The sequence below is a fragment of the Quercus suber genome, unplaced genomic scaffold, assembly GCF_002906115.3.
Source record: "Quercus suber isolate HL8 unplaced genomic scaffold, Cork oak 2.0 scaffold_718, whole genome shotgun sequence".
Taxonomy (NCBI): domain Eukaryota; kingdom Viridiplantae; phylum Streptophyta; class Magnoliopsida; order Fagales; family Fagaceae; genus Quercus; species Quercus suber.
The window spans coordinates 71,067-88,310 of record NW_027070159.1 but is presented as its reverse complement, the minus strand read 5'-3'; the positions used below and the strand labels follow the sequence as shown (position 1 = coordinate 88,310).

Here is a 17,244-nt window from a genome sequence, read left to right as displayed (position 1 = left end):
GGCAACGGTCTTAGTGGAGAAAAAAGAAGAAAGAGAGAGAGTGACAGGAAAAAAAAAAAAGAGAGAGAGAGATAGAGAGTCGCAGGGAAAGTGACAAAAAAATAAAAAATGAAAGGAAAAAAAAAGGGAGAGGTGAAGATTCTAGAGAAAAAAGGAAGAGAGTGTGACAGAGATGAAGGGAGTGGCGGATAAAGAAAGAGAGAGAAGAAAAAAAAAAGTCATAAAGGAAGAGAGAGAAAATGAATAAATTTTTTTTTTTAGCATTTTCATCTGTACTGTTCCAAAGATGGAATGGTACTGTTCATGTATGTAAAAAACTATAACATTTGGAACATCTCATGGGAGGGGTTTTTTGGTGTTTGGTTTGCCAAATGCCAAATATTTGGCATTTAAAATACCTGATGAGAATGCTCTTACAAACTATCTAAAAATATGTTATTTCTCATCTTGAGTTCCAAAAAGAAAAAGAAAAAACTGTTTTGAAAAAGTTATGGCGGGGCTTTATTGCAATAGATTAGGGATCAGCCACAGTTTGTTTTAACAAGAATTACTGTCTTTTGTTAAGAACAACATTGTAAAAGGGCACAGCACAACTGCATTAAGAGAGTAGATTCACAATCTGTACAGATAGTGGCAGAAAAACCATCTGGTGCTTTTACTCTTCCTGTTGTTGGTTCGATTTACTGCAGTAGCGCAATTGGCTCTGTTAGATGTCTCATGACAGACAAAATTAATGAACACAATATAAGATCAAATTGCCATAGAAAATTGTAAACCATCACTTGCTACATGATACATCTGTCTTTTTTTCTTGGAACCAAATAACACCATATCAATCAGGGTACACCTTCAAATAAGTTTGAGAAAAGCAAATATGTTATCTTTGCAAATAAGTACACTTGGTTATAAAGGTCAACGTTATAAGTCACAACATCTAATATCTTCTTTTTTTCTTTTCTTTTTTTATTATTATTATTTTGTAAATGTTACAACAATTGGGTTTGGGGGAAGAGGAACTAGAACCTTGGTTGAGTTGGTTCTCCTTCCAGCTACCAAACAATGCAATCAACTACAAAACTCTTGACAATACATAATCTAATATCTACCTAATATACAAAAGTGGAAATTGAAAACAGGTAAAATTTTAGGAAACATAGAATGTCTCACATTTCGCCAAGTGGTATAGCACAAATTTATAGTTCCACAACTAAAATATTTCTATTCTGCTCCGTAGATAACACTTAATATTAACGCAAATCTATAGTCCTACAATTAAAAGACTTCTATTATGTAAAGTACTTTTTTCTTACCATTATTTTCCTCAAAATTTCACCATTAAGCATTCAAACATCCAAGATGACAAGATTTATAACTGTTAGAAGTATTGGTTAAATGATTAAATTTACCATATCCCAATAGTTTAAGCTTTTGGGACAATAGATAATTTAACTTGATATTAGAGCATGAGATCCTGAGTTTGATTATTGTCTTTTCCACTCTACCTCCCATTTAAATTTCCATGTGTTAGAAGTATTGGTTAAAGACTAAATTTACCATATCCCAATAGCTTAAGCTTTTGGGACAATCGGTAATTTAACAATAACCTTGCTTCCAAAACCCCCTTCTTCAGAACAAAACCACAAATTAGTAGAGAAAATCTTTGCAAGGACCATAGAATTTTGGGTTGCCAAAGGATCAAACGTATGAATGTTCATAAGTTCATTCACATATTAACTACGTTAGCTCAATAGGGCCTAGACAGCAATTAATACCAAGGGGAGGACCTGAAGGGTGGCGCAAAAAGGTTTTCTTGCGTACTGATACTATCTATCATATTTGAAAGAAATAAGTCGCCTATAAATAATGGAATAATCTGTTGATCATGATCATAAGATCCTTCATCTGATAGGTATACATTAAGCACACAAATAAAATTAATATATAGAGATGAATCTTACTCAAGATTTGGCAATAGACTTTTGGCTTCTCTCAGAGCCCAACTCACAGCATAAAGTGTCATCTTTTTAACCTGTAAAGGAATGAAACTAACAGAGCCAAAAAATACCGATAACATGACTATTTATTATCCTATGGCCTATGTGATAGTCATCCCTAAGTAGATATAAGTCAAACTAAAATAAACTCTCCATTTCATGTTTGCATTCAACACTAGTTTTGACACTTCAAAACCTAATAGTATGACACAGACAAAATTGTTACAGTAGGTGCATTTAGCATTGTTCTTATAAAGTATGCACAACTAACATACAACATTTATGGTGCTTAACAATGCCTGTGTTTTGAGTTCAAAGCTATTTCATGACTGGATGAAAACTAAAACACTTAACATGAAAAATAAATGTTTATGATGTAACAAAAGGAAGAAAAATAACTAGTACCTCCAACTTGTCTTCCTTAGCTCTATGCTTCTTTGGAAGCAACCGAAACTCTTCAGTTAACCGAATACATTCTTCAACATTTTCAGGAGATACAAAATCAAGTGCCACCTTTATGCAAGACTGAAAAATTGACCAGACATGTAATCAAGAAAAAGACAGAAAAACTAATAAAAATACAGTGCAAGTGATTAAGAAAAGATTTATTTATAGATAGCCACAAAGGCCAACCATATGGGAAATTACTCTTACAGCAGTTCATTAAGATAAAATTCAAACAAACTAACTCTATATACGTCTATAAAATGTATAACAAGTACAACGTAACTTAAACACAGCTTTTTGTTCCTTTATTTATTTATTGGATAGGTAATTAAAGGAAAAGACAGTTTCGAAGAGCTCACAAGATTTTTAAGCATCAACCAGGAAAATAGCGAATCAACTATTCCTGATAAAAATCCATGAGTATTTGATAAAAGGTAGATCATTCATGTCTAACTTGCCAAATGAAGAAGCTATTAATAGCTGATAAATTACTTGTCTATTTCTCACTTGATGAGGGCACCCTGCTGGAATAAAAACAGCTTCACCAAGGTATTGCTCAAATGTCCAAGGTTCTATATCTGCATAAAAAATTTAACATAAATAAAACCATAGTAGTGTATTGCAACTCTACAAGACTGACATGGAGAGATAGAAGAGATTATTACTAAACTCCTCCTTCAGTTGTTTTTTATGTCTCTCATTCAAGAAAAGAGTCTGATCATGAATAGGATGAACAACCTGCAAGAAGCATGTATAAGCAACTCAATCTTTAGCACAGAACATAGTTCCTAATGACCAGCAAAAATACTCACTGATTTTACAGGAAGATTTTTGATATGGTGAAATTCCTCTTTGTGCTTTTCCAAGTATTTAATTAACTTAGGAACATCCTGCCTGCGGAAGATGTCCCAAACAGCACCACCATGGGCAACCTCCAACCGTTTTTTACTCTCATGAGAATCTCTTGATGGCTCTGGACTCGACTCTTTTGATCCTGGATCCTCCCCTTGGTCCTTTGCTGAAAGATATTTATCTGCCTTCACATCAAAATCAAATGTCCTTGATTTCTGATCCGCAGTCTCAGTAAACAAGTTTTTCTTATCATATAAATTGCTTTGTAAAGAGCTTTCCTCCAATTCAGAGCACTGCTTATTCAGACATTGCATCCTTGTGTCATTACCTTCTAGAAATGAGTCTGTCTCACATATGTCACCACATCTAGAGAAATTGGATTGTTTCATCTTATTCCTTTGATGTTCAAGCATCTGAACATTTGTATACTCTGATTCAGTACTAACACTTGTCCGGTCATTATCAACAATATTCTCACCTTTCATACATTCAGCAACCATGATCTCATGTTCACAAGTTCGTTTAAGCGACTGTCCTCTAAGTCGACCCCCAGCCTCATCTATTCTACCATAAAGTTCATGCAAGTCTTCAATTGCATGTTTGTTTAGTATCTTTCTTATGTTTTTATGTTGCCAGGGAGCAATCTTCACCCTAGTCGTGTGTGTCAGTAAGTTAACCTAAACCAAATCAAATTACCATTACTATTGTCAATCACCATATACAATATTATAAACAGAACCAAGTGACATTAAAAGGAGATCATTAACCTTAACAAGGACCGAGTTAGAAACATGTAAATTTATGTAAAACAGGTACAAATTCCACATACAGGTTTCATGTAATATATATTTTTTATAATTAAAATTTCAATAAAGAAGCTCAAAAGACATGGGTAAACACCACCCATGTACGTACAATAGGTACACAAAAACTTCAGACTAAAAGTAGATCAATCAAGCAAGTCAGGTAAAACAGCAAAAGAAAACAACCTTGAAGCATTTATCCACTCAAACAAAGACTTGAGAAATAAAAACATCAGATCATGAACTGATCTTTCACAACCCTCAAACATCCAGGCATTCCCCTCCCACAAAATACCCCACATGAGGCAATGGGGGGATCTACACCAATCTCAGCATTACTGGACCTTTTGAAGTTGCCTTTCTAATTGGCTAAAAGCTCCATGACACCTTTTTGCATAACCCAGTACACCCCAAATAAAGAAAATACCATGGTTGAAAGCTCTGCAGCAACCATGCAAATGAGAAGTAGATGATCCATGGCTTCCCCATGCTGCTTACACATGCAACATCAATCTATCACAGCTAATCTCCTCTTCCAAAGGTTATCAGTAGTTAGGATCTTTCCCAAAAGCTGTTGTCCAAAGGAAAAAGCTGACCATTGTTGGAACTTTAGGCTTCCATAGATTCTTCCAACAAAAAGGAAAGGACTAATGAGTTATTGAGAGTTACAAAGTTAATAGGATTTGACTTCAAAAACATTCTGTGAAGATGGAGTCCAGAGTTTATCCACTCCAACTCGTCTTATCTGCCCAAAATAAATCAGATCCATAAACAAGGCAACGGACTCCAGTTCCTAGTCTTGGACCGGGTGAACAAAACAGACATCCCATTGGTAAACATCCCCTACAAAAGACAAAATGCTCTCCACAAAAGCATGCTTATTACTTGCAATACGAAAAAATTCTAGGAAACTCTCCCTTAGCGGTAGCCCTCCACACCATGAATCATGTCAAAACCTGACTAAAGAGCCATCCCATCTTTGAAATTGATAAACCACTTAAAAGCCTCCCAACCCTTCCTGATGTGCTTCCAGAGGCTTAACCCCAAATGCTGTTAGAACACCATTCCCTGCACATGCTACCGTATTTATGGTCCACCACCCTTTGCCAAAAAACCTCCCTCTTAGTTGTGTACCTTGAAAACCATTTGCCCAACAAAGCCTGATTAAATTAGAATAAATTTTGAATGCCAAATCCACCGCCTGAAAATGGTCCTAGTAAACAGGTGGAATTTAACTCATCTCCAACTCCACCCTATAGAAATCCCTGTGTAACTTCTCGATACACCAAGCAACTCACTTTGGGATGGGAAATAAATATAACTAGTAGATTGGGTGGTTAGATAAGGTGCTCTTTGAAAGCGTCATCCGGCCCCTATAGAGAGATACATTCTTTTCAAACCAGCAAACCCTCTCTCCAATTTCTCTATAACAACATTCCACATAGCTTTCACTCCGTGAAGGTGGAGCCTAAGGGAAGCCCCACATATGTCATAGGAAGCTTGGATACTCTGCACCCCAAAATATCTGACAAGGCATCCACATTTGACACTAGACCTACCAGAACCAACTCAAATTTCCCAAAATTTATCTTTAATCCCAAAATGGCCTGCAACCACACAAAAACATCTTTCAAATGCCAAATTCGTTCTGGATTAGCCCCACCAAAAAAGTGTGTCATCTGTTGTGAGATCATAATCAGATTATCTAGTTGATCACCAACTGTAAACCCCGATATATAATTACCCCCTTGTTGTTCCGGGGAATGTGATGGGATGTAATATGGTTTAAAAATAAATGGGATGTGAGTTGCTTAAACAAATTGATAGGTGATTTGGCACCTTTGCAAAGAAAACTAAGTTCTTGAGGAAAAGATTTCAAAGGTTTATTTTCATTTACTAACAAAACCCCTCCATTATAGTGCTTACACATGGATATTTATTGGCCTAGGGGTTAGATGTTGGTGATGACATCATCCATAACTAACTCACATTGTCACATGCTAGAATACAATTGTCACATATTAATTACATGCAATATTTAATAAAGCACATGGCTTTTACTTCTAACAACTTCCTAAAATCTAGCATGTGCATGTGCCTTTAACTAATTTTCCCTCTATTTTTCAAACACTACAACAAACCTAGCACATGTTGAATTAGCTACAATAACCACATGGGACATTTGAAATACAGCCCTTAGGCTTGACTTGCCTTGTCCATGTCACTCACTCATGCCACGTCACCATACCAAGTCACTCCCTCATGCCACATCACCATGCCATGTCAGCATCTTCCATTTATTGCATTAGGCTCTTGCATCACTTGACCTTTCCAATAATCTGCTCAAAGCCTCCAAAATAATAAACAATAATGGGGATAATGAGTTGCCTTGCCAAAACCCTGTGAGCTATGAAAAAAACCACTTGGACTACTGTTCACATGTGAATATCCACTTCCTCCATCAAGAACTGAATCTGCATCGTCTGACTCATACAGCGATCTATGCATTATTGGAAATAAGCACAAAATCCAAAACCTGTCTCCCTCTAACAAAATCATTCTAGGGTTCATACACCACCTCTTCTAGCACCATTTGCAACCTATTAGCCAATACTTTGGCAGTGATCATGTAAACCCCAATGACTAAGCTAATGGGTTAAAAATCCTTGTCCTTTAGTGCACCAAGTGTTTTTTTGGGATAAGTGCGATAACGGAAGCATTAATACTCTTCTCAAATGTACCATGTCCACTTCAAAATACTCCAACAGGCTTTGAAAAAAGCCATCATGAATTCATCTGAGCCCAATGCTTTATCTCCACTCATATTCTTAACCGCCTCAAAAACATCCTTTGTAAAGCAATTATCCAGCCAGCTAGATTCCTCATCATCAACAGCTGAAAAAGGCATACCATACAACAGAGGGCGCCAGACTCCTGCTTCTGTATATAAATGTTGGTAAAATTAAATTGTTTGATCTCTGTCCGATCCACCACTAAATGCCCAATGGTGTTCTACAGTGTGAGTTCACAAGACAATGGAAGAACTCTGTATTATCCCCTTCCTTCAACCAAAGCATCTACAGACTTTTGCCTCCAACTAATTTCCTCCAACAGCATAATTTTCTCAAGTTCCACAATGAATTGTTCTCGTTGCATCTTTTTCTCATCAAGCAAGAACCTACTCTCCTAGATCTCATCGAGTGACTTAATGCAACCTAGCAATGTATTTTTCCTTCCCATTAAATTTCCAAACTCCACTTCGTTAAATCTAGTTTCAAAACTTTCAACTTGTTGGCCAACATATAGCTAGGCAAGCCTTGAAATTGATAAGAATCTCACCACCCCTTCCCCTTATAGGTAAACCCTTTTGCTTTTAGCCACATGTATTCAAATCTTATGGTCTCAGACCTCATTGCATACTCCCACACTCCAAAAGAACAGAAAAATGGTCAGAGAGTAATCGCGGAAGACACATCCGCACCATCTTAGAATAATGCTCCTCCGTAGCTGGGGTGGACAACAATCTGTCTAGCATGGATCTTGAAAGACTATTTCATCAAGTGTAGTTACCACCCTCTATAGGAATGTCCATACAGACATGTAAAAATAAAATTTGAAAATTCTTTTCTTTTCTTTTTTTTTTTTTTTTTTTTTTGATAAAGAAGAAGAATCTGTATAAATAAATCTTCTTTATGCAAAGAAGCACAAAGAAGTCAAAAAGTATAAGAAAGAAAAAGAGAAGTGCATAAATGAAAGCTTAAATACAAGAGATAAGAGAACTAATAAACAAAGGGAGGGAATCACTAGATGTGAGTCCCATGCCTAAGAGCTATTAAACAAAGAACCACTAAAAGAAGCAAACAGCTGGTACTCCAAACTATCCACATCCTCAAAAGTCCACCTATTATGCTCCTTCCAAATACACTACATCAAACACAACAGAACTAAATTCCAAATGTCTAATGAGTGCTTCCCCCAAACAATTCCACCAACCAAAAAGAAAATCTGGTATTGTTCTTGGTATAACCCACAAAACCCCAAAAGATCAAAAAACAAAACACCACAACTGATGGGCCTTCTCACAATGAAGCAATAAATGATCCATAATCTCCCCATAACAACAACAAATAACATACTAGTCAACAGAAGCGAAGCCCTTAATTCTCAAATTGTCACCCGTGAGTATCTTATCCCAAGCTGCAGTCCAAAAACGAAACTCGCCAAGGGGCCTTGATTTCCAAATACCTTTCCAAGGAAAGACGATGGATGAGGTCCTCACAATTCATTATAAAAAGAGTATCAAAATCCTCATTCTTTTTCAACTTCCATCTCATGTGAATCCCCATGTTCAATTGAAGGGGTATTAGGTTCCAAAATATGAAGGAAATCCACCACTAAATCCAACTCCCAATCATTCAGATCTCGAGTGAAACATACATCCCAACTCTTCCTCTCCCCACCCATTGCCTTGCAAGGAAAACTCTACTAAGGCTTCTCTATTAGTGGCAATCTCATACAAAACAATCTTGCTAGAATTTTACTCTATTCTCCACCCCAATCTTGAATCGAGTATTATGGCTAAAAGCCTCCCAACCCATTCAAATGCCTCTCCACAAACCACAACCATGCACACCCCTACCCAACTTAGAAGTCCATACCCCCTACTCTTCCCTAAACTTCATAGCTACCACCCTCCTCCAAAGCCTTGTCTCCTTAGTCCCAAAATGCCATTGCCATTTCCCTAATAAGGCTTTATTGAAGGCAGTGAGCTTCCTAATACCTAAGCCACCATTGGCCATGGCCATAGGCGCACACAATTTGTCCCATCCTACCAAATGTGACTTGAACTCAACCCCATACCTCCCCAAATAAAGTCCTATTACATTTTCTTAAATTTTGTTAGCCAGATGAGTAGGAATGGTGAAAAGTGATAAAAAATAGGTAGGAAGACTCGACAATGAACTCTTAAGCAACATCAATCTGCCACCTTTTGCCATCTTGCCAATTTTCTCTCAATTTTCTCCAAAATAGGATTCCAAATAGAAATGGACTTGTGAGGAACCCCAAAAGGCAAGCCAAGGTAAGACTTAGGCAAAGTCCCAACCCTACACCTCAAAATCTCTGCCAAAACATGCACATTATCAACCATCCCAATTGGAATCATTTCACTCTTATGCACATTAACCTTCAAGCCTATTACAACTTGAAAACAAAGGAGCAACATCCAAATATGAAGGATTTGCTCCACATCTGCCTCACAAAAAAGAATTGTATAGTCTACAAATCTCTTCAACATCCCACTAAAAAACTCCATCATAAATAAAAACAACATAGGAGATAACGGATCTACTTGTCTTAATCCCCTTGAACTTCCAAAGAAATCAACTAGAGACCCATTAACCCAAAAATAAAAAAATAAAAAAAACAGAGAACTGAAACATAGGTATACAAGTACAAATCCATTTACACCACTTCTCCCCAAAGCCCATCCTCTTCAACAAATCTAGGAATGCCTCCCAATTCACATGTCCATAAGCTTTCTCAATATCTAGCTTACAAATAACCCCCAGAATCTTACTCTTCACTCGGCTATCCACACATTCATTGGCAATAAGGACTGAATCAAGTATTTGTATTCCACCCACAAAGTTATTCTGAGTCTCAGATATCAACTGATCTAAAACCCCTCCACGGTTTGTCAACACCTTAGGCAAGATTTAATATACACACTCCTTGCCAAACTTATGGGTTGGAAATCTCTAACATTGAAGGCATTACTCTTTTTAGGGACTAAGGCGATGAAAGTAACATTAAGAGATTTTTCAAACTTACTGTATTAACAAAACTCCCCAAAGACATTTAAGACATCTTTTTCCACAACTCTCCAAGAATGGTGAAAAAAGGCCATAGAGAAGCTATCTTCTTCCATATCTCTAACTCCTTGAAGGATCTCCTCCTTCTCAAACTTCCTTTCAGGCCATCCCCTTTTTGTCCCCCCCAATTTGTTCAAACTCCAAACCCTCCACAAAAGGTCTCCACTCCTCTGTCTCTTAATATAGATTTTTATAGAACTGTACTACTTGGGCAGCCACCTCTGACAACTCCTCATATATCACCCCATCCACCTCCAAAATACCCAAATAATTATACCTTTTATGGGAGTTAGCTATCTTGTGGAAATACTTAGCATTATTGTCTCCTTCCTTGATACGCAACATCCTCAATTTCTATCTCCATGATATTTCTTTTAAGGAAAGAAGAAGTTCTACTTGAAATCGTACTTTTGCTCTTGCACGTTTCTCCACATCAGTGAGTCCACATTCTCCTTCCTTTGAATCTAATCTCGCTAGATCCTCCAGTAATCTTTTCTTATTAATATTTTCCAAACACTCTACGATTCCATTGTATAATATTTTTTCAAAGCCCTCAACTTTTTGGCGAGCACAAAACTAGGTGTACCAAAGAAAGAATGTCAAATTCCACCAAGATTGAGCTCTATCCACCAACCCTTCCATCTTTAACCACATATTTTCAAACCAAAAGGGGCTTTTCCCCTTCGCCATTCCCCTTGCCTCTAAAAGAATTGGACAATGATCTAAGAGGTAATATTCGCTGGATCACATCTAGAAAGTGTTCCTCCCAATCATGAGAAACCAAAGCTCCATCTATCCTAGACATCAAAGGCTGGTCCGTACCACTCAACCAAGTATATCTCCCTCTTTCTAAAGGCAAATCAATCAAATTAAGATCCTCAATAAACTCTGAGAATTTTTCCATAGCCGGAGTTAGTGTTGATCTTGAACCTCCCATCTGCTCACTTGGAAAACGTATAATATTGAAGTTCCCAATGCAACACCATGGTACCCTCCAATATTGCTAAATACCAACCAACTCATCCCACGTGTTACCCCTCTCACAATCATCATTTGGGCCATATACCCCTGAGCAAGCCCACACAAAACCATCCACCACACCTTGCCACCGAACTGACACAGAAAATGTTCCCATCATATTATCCAATTTTTCCAAAACCCTTCTATCCCACCAGAAAAAGTTCCCACCATACTTCCAATTTTTCCAAAAGGGCAAGCTAGTGCTTTAATAATAAACAATATTATAGAAAGGTTAGGGGGTTGAGAAGCTATTGCTTGTTGTCTATTTCGCGAGCCTTTAATGCCCCATTCTCTAACTTCCTTCTTCCATCTGTCCACGAGGCTGTAAAATGAGATAAAGGGGTGGCTAGCTAGGGGAGTCGTTTCGGATGTATGCCATGGGGTCCCTATGGACAGGGAGACAAGTGAATCATCGCTTTTGGGCACATGCAGCCCTCTACCATCCATCCCATTGCAATCTATTGTCTCATACTGTACTATACTATATTGTATTAAACCAGATACGTCTATTGAGTGGGAGAAAGGGAGAAATCTATAATTATATATCCTTCATTTTTATATTGATAGGGATCCCCATTCATTCTGGGCCTATCTGAAATAGAATCCAATACTTCTTGGTTGTAAATATTTTTTTAATAGGACAATCAGCCCCGTGGATATCTTTGCTTCGGAACAAACAATTAGAATTAGGTTCGCAATCAAGTATAATGTGTATAATCCATATAGGGGATCTTTCAGTTGAGAAATCTAGATCAAACTTTGGGTCTTCTTGAAAATGGGAAGATCTAGGATGAGCGGCCAACCTCTTAAGAGAGTGATGTGCATGGAATCTTATTGCTTTCATTTTCTTTTTTATAATGGTAGGTGCTGCATTTTTCGGGAAAAAAAGACAGTAGCAAAAGAATACTGTTAATCAAGAATTGACATTTCATGCCAACCCCATCTGCAATCGCTACTACACTAATAATTCGAAGAAAGTGATCTGTACTAGTGGAATAAATGCAAAGTGACTACTGCCTGCTGATAAAGGAAGACAATATACCAAGCTTGTCCCATTCAGCAGTCAGGTACAGTCCTTCAAGAAGCAACCCAGTTGGTATACTCTACATAGAGGAAATTGGGCTGCAAGGTGAGTCACTCTAAGGCGGAGTCCATTCCAAATGCTTCTTTGATCCGAAAGTTCTCACAAAGAGAATAAGATGCTGCTCCCCGTCTTTTCTCACTTTGCTAATCTTCCCCTCTAATGTGGGATGGGCAGCAGCAGGCACAGGAGGAAGAAACCTAAGATAAGAGTGTCTTCTCTTAGTAAAAGTGCTATAGAATGCATACAAAAAAATATCAAATAGTTTGGCCCAAAATGCTTGCAACACTATCAGGTGAGTATTGCCAGAGAAGCGATAACTAATAAGTCCACATGTGCAAGGGTATCATAAAATGATTAAAGTATGGAAATTTAGAGTAATTAATACTGTTAGATTAAAAGTTATAAGAAAGCAAAAAAACCACTAACGGCTTATAGAGGATAACCTACCTTTACCATAATATTGTGGTTCTATGATATCAAATACTTCATCACATTTCTTTGTCCTTTCTTTTTCCTGATATGTTAAGTAAATTATTTTAAAGGATAAGAAACAATACAACAAAAAAAGACTACTCTGTCAAATCTTACGCAAGAGTTGATGGGTAAATTTAAATATTTCCAAACATAACAACATTACCGCATCAGACATATCACAGTGCAGCTTTGTGACTGAATCCCCTCTACCAAGCTCTTCAGGAAATCCATATGCAATATATGTTTTGGGTCCCAAATCAGGTTTCAGTGAGTCATCAGGAAGTCTAGTAGCAAGGTTCAATGGACCTAATTTTGGATCAGTATAGTCACTGTAGGGGAGTGCTGCAATAAATTCAGCATTATGCCTGGGTAAACGTTCCTCAAATAATGTTGATGAGGGCCAATCCTTCAATTTCAACATCTCTGGCCAGCTATCTTTATGCATACGGCCCTCTAAATAGCCCATGAAAAATTGGTGAATATTAATCTCAACCTACACAACAATGAGATCTTATCAATTCAAAATTATCGGGTGCAGATATTGTAAAACTCTTTGCATGAATTTTACTAGAATAACTAAGATTATTAAGATAACCAACCTCACACCAATCCAAGCAATCAATGGCCTTCACACTTCGTGTCTCATCTTTGAACTTAACATTGCCACCTGTTTCTCTAAAAGCCCTCCACATGACCATAGGTTCCCAACTAAGTCCAGACGTCTTGTCAAGAACATTTCTAACTATTACAGGTTCACCCCTCATCCAATGTATCTGAAAATGATTGGTTTCATCATTTGCCATGTCAAAAGCATCCGGGCAGAATAAGAAGTTATCGTTACTTTTCTCCCTGAAAGCCGCCAGTCTAACATTGGAAACTATATTATTGTTCCCCCCAGAAATATTTGACTGGCATGTACTGCATCCTTGAGAGTAATCAACATTTTGAAACTTGCAATTGCTAGTAAGATCCTCTGCGTTCTGCAACAGCTTCATTACCCAGTTAGCTTTAAAATTGCGTCTCAACTCCAGTTTTGCAGTACCACATCCTCCACGTTCTTTTGGAGGGCATGGAATGCTACCATCAGTATTAGCTTTCCAATCAGGAAAGTGACAGGACATATAAGCTTTAGAATCATTGGAAGCAGTGGCCTCTTGGCTCTCACACCGATGCCTTTTCCTCGGCACACTAATATAGCCATCTCCATCAATAACTTGAGAATATGCTTTTTCTACAAACTGTTGCTGAGATGTTTCTGCTTCACTACCACCAGGCTGGTGACCTTCCCTTAGCTCTCGACAACAAGTGAGACACAGATCATAAGAACAACTTGGGTTGGGGCAGCTTCGGTGGTAATCAACAATGGATGTATTGCAATTGTCACTGAGAGAAGACAAAGCAGGGTTTTAATGTGTTGTGATTGTGTATATAAACAGCTTACAGAGATATAACTCTGTGGATGTGCTCAGGATTATGACACAGAAAACTAACATCGAAACATGTGTTACAATCATTTTTATGATGCAGCTAGCAATTGTAAACAGCAAGGAAAACAACAGACACAACCACTAATCAATAAATTCTATAAGAGCTCACATAATACTTAGATATCTAGTAACAACTCCACTTTCATTCATGCCTAGCAAACTAGCACTGGTGTATTGATTGCTCCTTGACAAAAGGCATTGATCTTGATATTCATAACATCCAATTTGGCCCTGCCAATTGTATCAATTTGGGAGTTAACAAAGTTCTTGCTACAGTTTGAAAAACCAAAATAACAGACAAGTTGGTAATGCAAAGAACGTCAAGACACATACACATGCAGAAGAATTGAATTTATGAAAAAAATGTTATACGAGTCTGCATAATAGAAAAAATAAATAAATAAATATATAAAAAAAAAAAGTATGAGTAGGGTTCAAATTAACTGGATTAACTTTTATCTGATAAATATTAAATTCAGCGTGCCTGTTAAGAACAAAGAGAACTTGTAATCCAATGGTGCAATTTTCAAAATATTAATCCGATAAATCTTTATTAAGTGATGTAACATTGACAAAAAGATACAGCAAGTATAACTTGATCCTGGCCCTATATGTGTGTGCACATAGAAGGCCATCAATCAATCCAAGTTAGAACACTCAAGCTCAGCCTGTCGATGTGTATAGAAGTTCCTTAGCACAAAATGAGCTCATCCCAAATTAAGCTTACATTCCTTAACCCAACTTCAGCACAATCCATTCAGTGAGAGCCAGGACACCACTCAATGAAAATTCATTGACATTGTATTACAAGAATTAGAACAACGTTCTTTTTTCAAACAAACCTCAAAATCTAAAGACCTTAAGACTATAAATCTAGAACTGCAGAAAACTGATGTTGCCTTGTAGAAATATAACAAGATGTAAAGCACAAAAAAAGTTTCATTGTGGTTGGGCCCAAGCCAAGCTACAGTGTGACCTAAGCTTGACCTGAAAATTTTTCACCATGCTCATGTTAACCATCGTTCAAAAGAATTTAAGACAAGCAGGTCACACATGGATCTCCCCACCTAATTTCGTCCCACAAAGTTACAACATTCCACCAAACACAAACACAAGCAAACTCATGTGTGCACATAGAACTTGACCACAATGAGAAGAAAGATTTCAGATATCAAATGTAGAATAGATAGGAGTAGCAGCAACTATAGGTTATAAATCTTCCCACAAGCAAGATGAAACAAAATTTCCAAACCCTGTAAGCCCTAATGGCAATGGAGGTGGAGTAGCAAGGATAATAAAATGGCAGCATTTTGTTTATTTATTTATTTGACAACAATAGGTAATTGGTAACAACAGATACTAAGAAAACTCAACATCTAAATTTTGTTTCATTTTACTACCAAAAATCGCGATAATGTACCAGTACAAACGCTCTTTTTTGTCCAGTTTATTTCTTGTTATATCAATTCCCTTCAATTGAACACCTGAGAAAACAATGAAATAATAATTTAGAGAGCAAAAAGGGAGTCAAAGCTCTGTTTGCCATTATATAATATTAGTTTACCTCGTATATTGGATTCAATCTCTAGTTCAGATCTCTGCTCATTGTGAATATGCCTGAGAACTGGCAGAGCTTTATGTAGCAAGTAGTACAGCTGCCGCAATTTCACAGTGACATATCAAGTTCCTTATGGCAAGGCTGTTAGAAGAAAAACAAGAACAATGACGCCAAAAGAACAAAACAAATATAACCCACAATTGAGATTATAATAAAAAACAACCGGAAAGAGAGGGTACACCTTCACAACCAGAACCTCCCTCAAGCAAGCTTTGCAATTGCAGTTGCCACAACAGAAAGGACACGCAATCTCCACTTCCTCTTTTGTCTTCCCAGGGTACCTATGTTATTGGGAAGTCAATACATATGATCATATCCCATATAGAAAGTTTTTTTTTTTTTTAAAGCATTTATCATTCTTCTTACCACTTCTCAAGGCACTCATAGCAATATCGCTTCCTATTACAATTGGAACAGCAGATAACAACGCTCTTATCACTCCGCTGACATTGATGACACATCAAACTCTCTTTCTTGCTTTGGGAAGGCTTATCCTGCAACGCAATGCTAATAAGCTTGTTAAAATGGAACACAACTCATTTGTTGACCAAAAAAATAAACCAGGCCATAAAAAGTCACTATTATGATCTCAATTGAAACAGGAAATGCAAAGCAAACAACGACTCAAATAGTTTAAACTAGACCTTACTTCTGCTGGACTGTTTGGAGATCGAAGACACATCTTTCAATCTCGGACCTTCGGTTCACATGATAAAACTAATTTTCCAAGATAGTTGCATTAACAAAATACAATAATAATCTCAAAACATCTAAGCATTTCATTTTTATTTTTAACAATGAGACACACACACAATATGATTTTTACATAATTGAAAGAATAAAAATGTGTTCAATGCAAAGGTTTTTAATTACCATAGCGTTAGGTGAAGGTGAAGGTGAAGGTGCTGAGGTCGATTGTCCTTCACCGGAGTGAACTCTCTCTACCTTATTATAACAAGCAGATTGTTCCATCACCTTCTTCTTCTTCTTCTTCTTCCTCTCACTGGTATCGCTATGAGTCTGATTTCTCTTTTTCTTCTGATTCTGTATCTGTTGAGCCAAATGCTTGCCGCAGTAGGACTTTCCAGGCGACGCCTTTTCGCTGCACCTCCACCTGTTGGGTCCGGCGCTTCGCTTGCATCGTCGATCCTCCTCCCCCATCAGGATGTTGATTCAGGATATTTATTTATTTTTTGATCGTTGGAGTCAGAGAATATGGAAAATTATTAAGCATTGCTCAGACTCAGATAAATAGACTAAATTAGTTAAAGGAATTAAGACCGATTCACATAGACTCACTGACTCGTACTAGAGAGAGAGAGAGAGAGAGACTGAGAGAGACATAAATTAAAAAAAAAAAAAAAAAAAATTGATCTGACGTCAACATGCATCCATATGCATTACGTTTAACGGCCCCCATTTCATTTCTCACCTACTTTGTTTGTTTATAAATTAAAATTAATTCATCTTTTTCTTTTTCCAACTGTAAAACTAATTGGTTTAACTTAGACCTAGGTAAAGTCTGTAATCTTGAATAAGAGATATAAAATTTAATCTTTATTTACATTAAAAATTTATTTATGTCTTTAATT

General features: G+C 37.1%; 1 protein-coding gene across 1 annotated transcript; it reads right to left on the bottom strand.

Moving 5' to 3' along the window:
• Positions 1–230: 230 nt before the first annotated feature.
• LOC111989371 (lysine-specific demethylase JMJ27-like) lies at positions 231–16,958 on the bottom strand. Its single transcript, XM_065766556.1, is given in 14 exon segments — positions 231–683; positions 1,959–2,029; positions 2,400–2,519; positions 2,934–3,019; positions 3,107–3,179; positions 3,254–3,970; positions 12,711–13,040; positions 13,147–13,930; positions 15,455–15,518; positions 15,599–15,704; positions 15,707–15,733; positions 15,834–15,933; positions 16,019–16,146; positions 16,526–16,958. Coding segments are annotated over 14 exon segments (2,922 nt in total). The 5' UTR covers positions 16,814–16,958; the 3' UTR covers positions 231–655.
• Positions 16,959–17,244: the final 286 nt, after the last annotated feature.